Genomic DNA, 12,453 nt, shown 5'->3' on the forward strand with positions numbered 1-12,453 from the left:
TCATGGTGTGGGGATGTTTTTCAGCGGCAGGGACTGGGAGACTCTTCAGGATCGAGGGAAATATTATTGATGAAAACCTGCTCCAGAGAGCTCAGGACCTCAGACTGGGGTGAAGGTTCACGTTCCAACAGGACAACAACTCCAGCCACCAAAGTCATAGACATTTCTCTCTGCTACCGCACCGCAAGCTGTACCGAAGCGCCAAGTCTAGGACTGAAAGGCTCCTGAACAGCTTCTACCCCAAGCCAAAAGACTGCTGAACAGTTAATCAAATGGCCACCCATATTTGCGTCTTTTACACCGGCTCTATGCACACTCACTGGACTCTACCCACACACACACATACTGCACTGACACTCCCAACACACACATACACACACACACACACACACACACACACACTACATAGGCTCACACACAAAACACACACACATGCCACACTCACACGTACACACTCACACTTTTCACATTAGCTACTGCTACTCTGTTTATTATATCCTGATTGCCTAGTCACTTTTACCACTACATACAGTACATGCAGTATAATACCTCAATTACCTCAACTACCTTGTACCCTTGCACATTGACTCAGTAACAGTACTCCTTGTATATAGTCTCATTATTGTTATTTTAATGTGTTACTATTTTCTTGTTTATTTGTTTTACTTTTCTTACTTTTTTAACTTAGCATTGTTGGAAAAGGGCTCGTAAGTAAACATTTTACGGTGAACTCTACACCTGTTTTTCGGCGCATGTGACATTCTAATGGCCGAGAATTCAATGTTAATTTCTCTACCATAAGCCACCTCCAACATCGTTTTAGAAAATTTGGCAGAACGTCCAACCGGCCTCACAACAGTAGACCAATCATAAGCTATGGACAATGAACACGATTGCATTTTATCGATGGCAATTTGAATGCACAGAGATACCGTGACGAGATCCCGAGGCCCATTGTCGTGCCATTCATCCACTGCCATCACCTCATGTTTCAGCATGATAATGCATCGCCCCATGTCGCAAGGATCTGTACACAATTCCTGGGAGCTGAAAATGTCCCAGTTCTTCTATAACCTGCATACTCACCAGAAATGTCACCCATAGAGCCTGTTTGGGATGCTCGGGATCGACGTGTAGGATAGTGCGTTCCTGCCAATATCCAGAAACTTCGCACAACCATTGTAGTGGAGTGGGACAACATTCTACAGGCCACAATCAACAGCCTGATCAACTTTATGAGAAGGATATGTGTTGCGCTGCATAAGGCAGATAATGGTCACACCAGACTCTGACTGGTTTTCTGATCTATGCCACACATTTTTTAAGGTATCTGTGACCAACAGAAGCATATCTGTATCATCAGTCATGTAAAATCCATAGATTAGGGACTAATGAATTTATTTAAATTGACTGATTTCCTTATATGAACTGTAACTCAGAAAATCTTTGAAATTGTTGCATGTTGCGTTTATATATTTGTTCAGTGTAGATCCTAAGGTTAACTTAGAAGACAAAGCACGAACAAAGAGATGCATACGAAGCCAGACGCCTAGGAAATGAGAATTGACCATACAACCTTCCTCTATGGACTGGATACAGGATAAGAAAGCCATTTAATTCCATTTAGAACATCTGAAGGCATAACCTAAAACCAACCACCCTTGACCAATCAAACGATACCAAGTTTACAATGTAACCTGACCACCAAGGCCCAGTCTCCAAAGGGGGTCACAGCATGTAAAGGCTTGTGTGGGGGATGGGACCAATGTGAATAAGACAGAATTCCTAAGAAGACCATAAAACCTTTTTGCATAGGGTAATTCAGAGTACACCCTGTACAGATACAAGTTACCACTGAGATAATACATTCATATAGATAGCATCAGAGTTATCCTCAGTGAAGAACTTTCAGATAGAATAATACTATAGAATCCATGTTTGGTATCTATCACATTGAATAGTCAGTCCTCTGAATACTGTACATTTTTGGGGAAGGGCTGACTAGTCCTTGGGCATTGTCCTTCGTCCATTCCTTGTCTTCCTTGACCATTTGCCATGCAACTCCAGGTAACAAAGAACACATAAATTAGGGCCGAGCCTACAATCTGCTTTATCTCCTAATGTATAGCACAAGTTGAATACAGGTATTAACTTAAAAAGTAGATTAAAAAATTCACATTTATTGAAAAATGTCAAAAAAATTGTTTTGATCCAGACCAGTCATAGACTTCCATGTTTGGACCAAATCAAGGCTGATCTAGACCGACCAAATCTGAACCAAACATAGACTTCTATGTTTGGGCCAAATCAAGGCCAGTTTGGACCGAACCAAATTTGAACCAAAGATAGACATCTATGTTTGGGCCAAATCAAAGCCGGTCCAGACCTGTACAAAAAAAAGCTACGTCCTTGGACGTTTAAATAAACCAAAAATGACCAAAAAAAGACATCCAAAAGATCTCGTGTTGGTCTGTGATTAGTGGGTTATTTTAATGAGCCGGGGCAAACTCATTCGGGTGGGGTTAATACTACCACTGGGGAAAGAGGAATGTTTTTTAAGGAGTCTTAAACAACATTTTAAGACACGTCAGCAAAAGGTATGTAGGTAGTATATATCTCTGATCATTACGCACAAGGTTCGTGGGCATAATCATCATAGCGCGAGGAGAGATCAAACCTGTTCGGTACGTGCAGGCTATAAAGTGTAGTCTACTTTTGCTAGAGTGATACTGTACCTATCGTTTTAACATGCTTTTCTCGTTTATGACAACGTTATACAACGAATTAGGCATATATTTTCACTTATAGATTGCCTAAACGTTTAAAGGCGCGCAGTTACCATGGCAGTGTCAGCTCTAACCGGATTCTCCGTGGTCAGTTTGCTCAGTCTCGGCTACCTGTCGTGGGACTTAATGAGTCCGAACCAGGTGGAGAACGAGTCAGTTCCGAACTTTCGAGACCGGTCGCCGGTACCGCATCCCCCTCACATCATCTTCATCATGACGGACGACCAGGGATTCAACGATATCGGTTACCACGGCTCCGACATCCAGACACCGACGCTGGATAAACTGGCCGCGGATGGAGTGAAGCTGGAGAACTATTACATACAGCCCATATGCACGCCATCTCGCAGTCAGCTGATCACCGGCAGGTAAGTGCATCTTTCATCTCCAGATCAGAAGTAGCCTAGAGAGTTGTTCTTTTGTAGTCAACTAATTCATGATGTATTCAGACAGAATACATCAAAGCATTGTTGCAGCAGGGTAGCCTAGTGGTTAGAGCGTCGGACTAGTAACGAAATGGTTGCAAGTTCAAATCTGTCTTTCTGCCCCTGAACAAGGCAGTTAACCCACTGTTCCTAGGCGTCATTGAAGATAAGAATTTGTTCTTAACTGACTTGCCTAGTTAAATAAAGGTAAAACTATATATATATATATTTTTTACCTTTATTTAAATAGGCAAGTCAGTTAGGAACAAATTCTTTATTTAACAGAGGCCCAGCAACCACCACGCCTGTGTTCAAATGGCACGTTGTGTTAGCTAATCCAAGTTTATCATTTTAAAAGGCTAATTGGTCATTAGAAAACCCTTTTGCAATTATGTTAGCACAGCTGAAAACTGTTGTGCTGATTAAAGAAGCAATAAAACTGGCCTTCTTCAGACTAGTTGAGTATCTGGAGCATCAGCATTTGTGGGTTCGATTACAGGCTTAAAATGGTATTTTGTCCCCCCACACCAAACGTGATCACGACACGCATGTTAAAATATCAAAACAAACTCTGAACCAATTACATTCATTTGGGGACAGGTCAAAAAGCATTAAACATTTTGGGAAATTAGTTAGCTAGCTTGCACTTGCTAGCTCATTTGTCTTATTTAGCTAGCTTGCTGTTGCTAGCTAATTTGTCCTGGGATATAAACATTGAGTTGTTATTTTACCTGAAATGCACAAGGTCCTCTACTCCGACAATTAATCCACACATAAAACGGTCAACCGAATCGTTTCTAGTCATCTCTCCTCCTTCCAGGCTTTTTCTTCTCTGGACTTTATATTGCAATTGGCAGTTTTCATAAATTAGGTGCATTACCGCCACCGACCTCGTTCGTCTTTCAGTCACCCACGTGGGTATAACCAATGAGGAGATGGGAGAGGCAGGACTTGCAGTGCGATCTGCGTCACAAATAGAACTGACTTCTATTTTATCCCTTGGCAACGCAGACGTTCGTTGGTGCGCGCGAGCCGTGTGGGTGCAATAATTAAATAATATAGATTTCTAAATTTATTTTGCAACGCTCGCACACACGACGCAGGCGGTGTAGTCAGGGTATTAGTTAAGGTTTTCATTGTTAGTCAATTACTTGAGGGACCAGACATTTTATGCCTTTGTGTCCCTCTGCCCAGGTACCAGATCCACACTGGCCTGCAGCACTCCATCATCCGACCCCGTCAGCCCAACTGCCTTCCCTTTGACCAGGTCACCCTTCCCCAGAGACTGCAGGAGGCTGGCTACTCCACCCATATGGTAGGCAAGTGGCACCTGGGCTTTTACAAGAAGGAGTGCCTGCCCACTCGCCGAGGCTTTGACTCCTACTTCGGTTCTTTGACAGGCAGCGTGGATTACTACACCTACAAGTCATGTGACGGCCCAGGGATGTGTGGTTTTGACCTCCACGAGGGGGAGACGGTGGCATGGGGTCAGGGGGGGAAGTATTCCACCCATCTGTACACCCAGAGAGTGAGGAAGATCTTAGCCGCCCACGACCCTCAGGCTCAGCCTCTGTTTATATACCTCTCCTTCCAGGCGGTGCACACACCTCTCCAGTCCCCGCGGGAGTACATCTACCCATACCGCGGCCTGGGCAATGTGGCCAGGAGGAAATATGCAGCCATGGTGTCAGCTGTAGATGAAGCGGTGAGGAATGTGACCTATGCCCTCCGCAAGTATGGCTACTACCAGAACAGCGTCATCATATTCTCCACTGACAACGGAGGCCAGCCCTTCTCCGGGGGTAGCAACTGGCCTCTGAGGGGGCGTAAGGGCACCTACTGGGAGGGGGGCGTGAGGGGGCTGGGCTTTGTCCACAGCCCCCTGCTGAGGCGCAAGAGGAGGGTGAGCAAGGCCCTAGTGCACATCACCGACTGGTACCCCACGCTGGTTGGGTTGGCTGGGGGAAACGCGTCACAGACCGAGGGGCTAGATGGGTATGACATGTGGGGGGCCATCAGTGAGGAGAAGGAGTCCCCCCGACTGGAGATCCTCCATAACATCGACCCTCTCTACAACCCGGCCCGGAGCGGCTCCCTGCAGAGTGGCTATGGCATCTGGAACACAGCCATCCAGGCCTCCATCCGCGCAGGCGACTGGAAGCTCCTGACCGGAGACCCCGGATACGGAGACTGGACCCCGCCCCAGATGCTCCCCGGCTTTCCCGGCGGCTGGTGGAACCTGGAACGCCACCTGGAACCTCAGAAGTCAGTATGGCTCTTTAACATCAGCGGAGACCCATACGAACGCTACGACCTGGCCGAGCAGCGACCGGACGTGGTCAAAGAGCTCCTGGCGCGGTTGGTGTTCTACAACCGGACTTCTGTCCCGGTGCGGTACCCCTCTGAGGACCCCAGGGGCGACCCAGACCTGAACGAGGGTGCGTGGGGACCGTGGGTGGGGGACGAGGAGGAGGACCACTGGAACGGGGTTTACCACAAAAAGACCAAGGACAGGAAGAAGTACAAGCTGTCCAAAACCAAATCCTTCTTCAGGAGACTTAACACTAGAATCATGTCTAACCGGATATAGGAGCTGCTTTAGTCTTAAGCCTCCCTATAGAGATGATGTGGAACCAGACTTTTAAAGCAATTACTTGTTTACACTCCACAAGATGTATGTTTCTGTAAGTCTTTTGTAAACAGTGGCTATATGATTTGTGATCACAATAAGGTTGACTATGGAATTTTGAGTTGAGTTGAGTCCAACTACGCAGACCTGTGACAGTAGCTCTTGCTGTATGTTTTCTGCTGATAAAATGAAGGATCAGCAACAAATAGACTTATGGATGATTTATCTATTCTCTATTATACTGTAGGATAGTTGTTGATATTCAAGCTAACCCATGTTTGAATGGGTTATGTCAGAGACACTGTATACTTTTCTGTTTCTGTTGGAGAATCCCTTGAGTGATTCATTTGAATATGAATAAATATGAAAAAGTTCAAGATTTCCACTCTTCTTCGAATGCCTTTTCTGAGGTTGATCCAGTAGGTCAGACCAATGCCCCCTCATATCATCACATTACACTTTGTAGACTAGACACATAAATGTTATTATTGAGGTAACATTGCCCTCTGATGGAAGTTAGGAAAAGCTCAGTTTTTATGCCAGCATACTAGAACCTGTAGCATCTTCACTCATTTCTCTTTAAACAAATTACAGTTGATTATAAGTAAAGAGAACCAACTTTAACCTATACCGAGTCTTATGGAAATGACAGGAGGTGCCGATTCTGAAGGTACCAGATTACAGTTGGATCTGGCGAAATGTGGAAACTGTACCATGCACTAGGGGCAATGTGAGTGCCTAGTACCTTTTAGTGGGCTTGTGGCTTGCTAGGCCATTGTGGATGAGGCATGAGGGATGGGGAATGGGCGTTTAAGCTGCAGATTCCAGCTCCAAGGGTCACGTTGTCATGACGTGGCCCTTTCTGGGTATAGATCATGGCTTCCCACTCTCTCCTACACCCAGGTTCCATTATCTCATGTCGTAAATTCCTGGTGGAGACTCTCTCCCCCTGGCCATGCAGAAAGAGAGACACAGAGAGAACAAAGGATTTCACGTGGTGAACTCCTAAATCCCCAAAATGGGAATTTGAAACAAAATGTCCACTTGTGAGAAGGTAGGAATGGTCCGTGGACACTTAAGGGATGGGTATGACGAGTGTGTTTCATTTGGTGACCTCAGAGAGGACAGGAAACACACATACAGTTGAAGTCAGAAGTTTACATACACTTAGGTTGGAGTCATTAAACGTTTTTTTCAACCACTCCACAAATTTCTTGTTAACAAACTATAGTTTTGGCAAGTCGGTTAGAACATCTACTTAGTGCATGACACAAGTCATTTTTCCAACAATTGTTTACAGACAGATTATTTCACTTATAATTCACTGTTTCACAATTTCAGTGGGTCAGAAGTTTACATACACGAAGTTGACTGTGCCTTTAAACAGCTTGGAAAATTCCAGAAAATGATGTCATGGCTTTAGAAGCTTCTGATAGGCTAATTGACATCATCTGAGTCAATTGGAGGGTGTACCTGTTGATGCATTTCAAGGCCTACCTTCAAACTCAGTGCCTCTTTGCTTGACATCATGGGAAAATCAAAAGAAATCAGCCACGACCTCTGAAAGAATTGTAGACGTCCACAAGTCTGGTTCATGCTTGGGAGAAATTTCCAAACGCCTGAAGGTACCACGTTCATCTTTACAAACAATAGTACACAAGTATAAACAACATGGGACAACACAGCCCTCATTCTGCTCAGTAAGGAGATGCATTCTGTCTCCTAGAGATGAACGTACTTTGGTGCGAAAAGTGCAAATCAATCCCAGAACAACAGCAAAGGACTTTGTGAAGATGCTGGAGTAAACATGGACAAAAGTATCTATATCCACAGAAAAAGGAGTCCTATATCCATGGGCGGAAATCCCAGGGGGGACGGGGGGACACGACCCCCCCCATCCTGGGAAAAATATGATATGTCCCCTGATATGTCCCCCCCCCCAATATATCACTGAAAACATAACTGTAATTTCAAAAATATTAATAATACGCAATGAAAGCACTTGTGCTGATTATAGACACTTAATAGCGCGTTTTTAAAAAGATTGCGACCTCCCCGCCCTTTGCCTCACAATGGTTTGATCCACTGCCTCCCACCCCCCCAGCCCTCAGCAGTGGTCACATGATGCAGGTACTGTGCATGTGTGGGAATCTGACAGTGTCTGTCGTTGGTGGCTGACCTCCAGTAAGTAGTTCAAACAAAGGATATGTTAGACATTTCTTTACTTCTACCACTCAATACAAGAAAACAAATCTATAACCGTCACCATTCTTCATTTTTGCTGCATTAAATTACAGGTCACTCTCTATGTTAGCTAGCGGTTAGTTGATGTTTGCTAACTAGCTACAGTAACATCAACCAGTGTTTGCAGCTATTTGAATTTGAGTCAATGAGAGAAGCTACAATGCAATGTAGTGTTCCTTAGCTGGCAAGGTAACAGAGGGTTCGTGTCTACCGTCTGAAAGGCACCCAATGCACTTAACTAACGTTTGGTTAATCCGCACCATAGCGATGTTGTTTTATGTTGGCAGGGTTCACATACACAATAGCTGAATTTGCAGAGCTAGCAAGCAAACTAAAGCAAACATGAACTATCAAACTAGCTAGTACCTATTCCATTTATGTGGCGTCGTCAAATATGGAATCTTTGCTATCGTCAGTTTATTCCAAGGTCAGCATGCAGCTGTAGTGCTTCGAAGTCCCTGTGATTAGGTTAGCGATAAACTGAACTCCAAACTGAACAGAACTACACTCTCTTCTACCGTTGTCTTAAGTATCTTTAATGGTCTGTTGCAAAAGCTAAATTGTCGCTAGGGGGACTTTGAAGCACCTGTGTGCCGATCTTGGAGTAAACTGACGATGGCAAAGATTATAGCAAACACCACATAAATGGAAATGGTGCTCGCTAGCTCTGCAAATTCAGCTATAGTTGGAAGCCAGCCAATAGAAAACAAACTATATTACAATTACAAAAGGTCGCAAGCATACGTTGTGTAAATGGTGAACTCACAGCTGTCAACCCTTGTCACTGCAATCCGTTACACATTTGCTAGCTACCTTTTAGATCGAAGCCCATATAGAATGATAGAAGATAATAGATGATAGAAGCCCATCTCCTACTGTAAATAACCTGCACACGTGTGTGTGTGTGTGTGTGTGTGTGTGTGTGTGTGTGTGTGTGTGTGTGTGTGTGTGTGTGTGTATACAGCCAGCCAGGTAGAAAAATGTCGGACATCAGAGTATTTTTCAGTACACCAAAACGCAATGTAAGAACCCTAGTAGCCTTAGTTGATAAAATGTTCATAAGAAAGAAGTGAAATGCTAATGGAAATGTTTCAACATGATGTCATTAGGCAGAACAGGCAACATATGGCACACAGACAGCAGAGCTGGGGACAGTTGGGCAGGGACAGACTGGCAGAGGCAGGGAGTCTCAGGTAATTTTTTTGAGTCTTTGTTTGGCAACATTATGAAAGGTTCTCTCTTCTTTAGACTTGTAAAATAGGGACATAATTGGAAAATGCTTTGGATACCCCCACTCCCAACTTAAACTGGTGACTGAACTAAGATTTGTTTAAGGCAATGATATTGCTGTTGTGATTAATTGTGTTGTTTTTGGTACCGGTAGTTAGGAGTACGGCAAACACCTTGTTTATTTTCTTGGAGACAGACTGTGTCAGTGAGGGTGGTGAAAGGGAAAGAGCCAGGGAGAGAGACTTCAGAGGAGAGTGTCACAGCCACGGCAGGACCAGGTGTCAACTTTGTTGCCAGCAGCATCAGTATAGGGGACAGTGGCACATCATTGTCCAGTTACCTCAGTGATGGTACAAAACCATATCAGCCACACCCACAATTTATAGAACCGCAAACTCTTGCCAACAGAGTGTTGACGTTTCAAGAGAGATGGTTTTGCGATTTCCCCTGGCTACATTATAATCCATCAGTAAAAGGAGTGTTGTGTTTTCACTGTAGTCAAGGGTTTTCAAGCCAGCCATCTTTTGGCTAAAGAGTGGATGCTGCCTTCATTAGTGCAGGATTTAGGAAATGGAGAAAAGCCATTGAAAAATTCACAGCACATCAAAACTGCCAAACCCACCACCAGTTTGTAACTGTAACAGCACACCAGCTAAATCTAATCAGTGCCCAGTTATCCAGCGCGTGGGGTAAACAGCAGACATTACAAAAGATACCTTGCACTGTATGAGATAGCAACAACATTAATTGAATCCATTGAGACACACTCAAGACAATTTGATGGCAAAGCAGTGGATCATTATAGGGCAGAATTTTTTTAAGTGTTGGATGGTGTGGAGGTTTAGTTTGGTGATCGTTTTGACCAGGACAGTCTTAACGTCCAGCAAAAGTTGGAAAGAGTGCTTCTCACGGGGGAGTTGGATGAGTCTCTAGATCAGTACCCTGAGCTGGAAATAGATTCTCTATCAGTGCAGTTGCCTCTCTTTCGCAACAAATACCCCTGTAGCAGTAGTGGAGAGGCAGCAGAGGTCCTCAGGAGGCTTCCAGTGGAGGTGCGGGGGTTGGTTGACCAAGTTGAGGTGCTGATCAGAATTTTGTCTGTAATGTACATAAAGACAGGCTGGACAGTCTCGAGGGAAAATATATGCCAGCAATTTGTTGGATCCATTGAAACCTGCAAATATATGTTTAGTTATTTTGTTCAGTAGTGTGTATAGCAGTGGTTCTCAACCTTTTTTGGGTACTGGAACCCCTACATATTTTGAGGCAAGGCGGGCAAGGTTTTGAACTGTCCTCAGGGACCTCCACCCCCTCTATATTATATGTAAAGTTAGTCGAATCCTTGTGGTGCTGAATACATTCATTACACTTTTTATTTCACGGACCCCTTGCAATTACACCCCTATTTGAGAACCCTCGGTGTATAGTATGATATTTGTAATTTTGTTTAGTAGTTTTTAGTTCATGGCAGTACACTTACTAATTATTTATTTTGTTATTTTATTTAAAATGGCATACTTTGTGTGTCATACTTGTCCATAGCTGCTGTTTGAAGAGTTGAGAGACTGACTGAATAATAAATAAGTATTTTTGAAGGATATTTTGGTTGATTTATTTGGGTTACTCATTGAAGTAGTTATTTCGCTTTTAGAACTGTACTTATTTTTAGCTTTTTGTTCTTGTAAAGCTATTGTAGTACACTCAGGCTAGTGGCACATATTTAATGACTATATAAATGTATCAGAAAAAGTAAAATAAAAAGGTAAATTCAATACGGAGACCAACTTTGTGATGGTTCTCAATGGAGATTCTTTTAGATGAGATCACACCATGTTCATTGTATTCACGAAAACTGCACCCATACACAGTGTACAGTACCATTGCCACCTACTGGCCTTTCTTGGCATTGCTGGTTGTAAATACAAATACCTGCATACATACTGGACTGGCTGATAAGGAACACTGCTACAACTATTATTAGTAGTAGTATTATAATGATTTAAACATTTGAAAAAGTTGGGACAACCCTTCAGTTAATTACTGTACCTATCAGTTGTAGTAATTATGGTTCCTCAATATAAATTTAACATATTACAACGTAGGCTATGTGTTACAGCACTACTTTTGGTGTCCCACTCAGGAATTGCTCTTGAGAATATTTTAGGTAATTGTCCCCTCCAAAGATGATATCAGATTTTCGCCCCTGCCTATATCGACTTAACCTGAAAGGCCGCTCAGTAAGGAAGAATACATCAATTAAATAAAGATTGAAATATTTTGGGGTTTGAATCATTCACATGTTCAAAAAGGTCATTCTCAAAGAATTGCAATAACCAGAAGGATCAAAAGAGAGTGAACAGAAGAGTGGATATGGCACATGAAAAAAATGAACTATATACAAAAATATTGGGAGGCAAAACATTTTAAAAATAGAAAACGGTTGACACCATCACAACAGGAAGAAAAAACAAATGCAAAAGGATTAAAATATATTGTGGGAAGAGTTACTTAAGATTAAGCCACTGCTCCAAAACCAACACAAGAAAGCCAGACTACGGTTTGCAACTGCACATGGGGGCAAAGATTGTACTTTTTGGAGAAATGTCCTCTGGTCTGATGAAACAAAAATAGAACTGTTTGGCCATAATGACCATCGTTATGTTTGGAGGAAAAAGGGGGAGGCTTGCAAGCCGAAGAGCACCATCCCAAACGTGAAGCACGGGGGTGGCAACATCATGTTGTGGGGGTGCTTTGCTGCAGGAGGGACTGGTGCACTTCACAAAATAGATGGCATCATGAGGAAGGAAAATGATGTGGTATATTAAATCAACATCACAAGACAACAGTAAGGAAGTTATAGCTTGGTCGCAAATGGGTCTTCCAAACGGACAATGACCCCATGCATACTTCCAAAGTTGTGGCAAAATGGCTTAAGGACAACAAAGTCAAGGTATTGGAGTGGCCATCACAAAGCCCTGACCTCAACCCTATAGAAAATTAGAAAAATTGTGTTTGAGCAAGAGGCCTACATCCTGACTCAGTTACACCAGCTCTGTCAGGAGGAATGGGCCAAAATTTACCCAACTTATTGTGGGAAGCTTGTGGAAGGCTACCTGAAACGTTTGACCCAAGATAAACA

At 43.4% G+C, this 12,453-nt stretch overlaps 1 protein-coding gene across 1 annotated transcript; it reads left to right on the forward strand.

The window, feature by feature from the left end:
• Nucleotides 1-2,514: 2,514 nt before the first annotated feature.
• On the forward strand, nucleotides 2,515-6,219 carry arsia (arylsulfatase family, member Ia). Its single transcript, XM_014199906.2, has 2 exons — nucleotides 2,515-3,154; nucleotides 4,406-6,219. Exons 1-2 carry the CDS (start codon nucleotides 2,841-2,843, stop codon nucleotides 5,799-5,801), a joined length of 1,710 nt encoding a protein of 569 aa, XP_014055381.1. The 5' UTR covers nucleotides 2,515-2,840; the 3' UTR covers nucleotides 5,802-6,219.
• Nucleotides 6,220-12,453: the final 6,234 nt, after the last annotated feature.

Source organism: Salmo salar, chromosome ssa05, assembly GCF_905237065.1.
Source record: "Salmo salar chromosome ssa05, Ssal_v3.1, whole genome shotgun sequence".
In the NCBI taxonomy this organism is placed as follows: Eukaryota; Metazoa; Chordata; class Actinopteri; order Salmoniformes; family Salmonidae; genus Salmo; species Salmo salar.

Bases quoted from the DNA above. Each gene is read 5' to 3' on its own strand.
- arsia (XM_014199906.2), top strand. From the start codon at position 2,841: ATGGCAGTGTCAGCTCTAACCGGATTCTCCGTGGTCAGTTTGCTCAGT. The intron at 3,155-4,405 runs GTAAGTGCATCT...CCCTCTGCCCAG, and splicing joins AGTCAGCTGATCACCGGCAG to GTACCAGATCCACACTGGCC.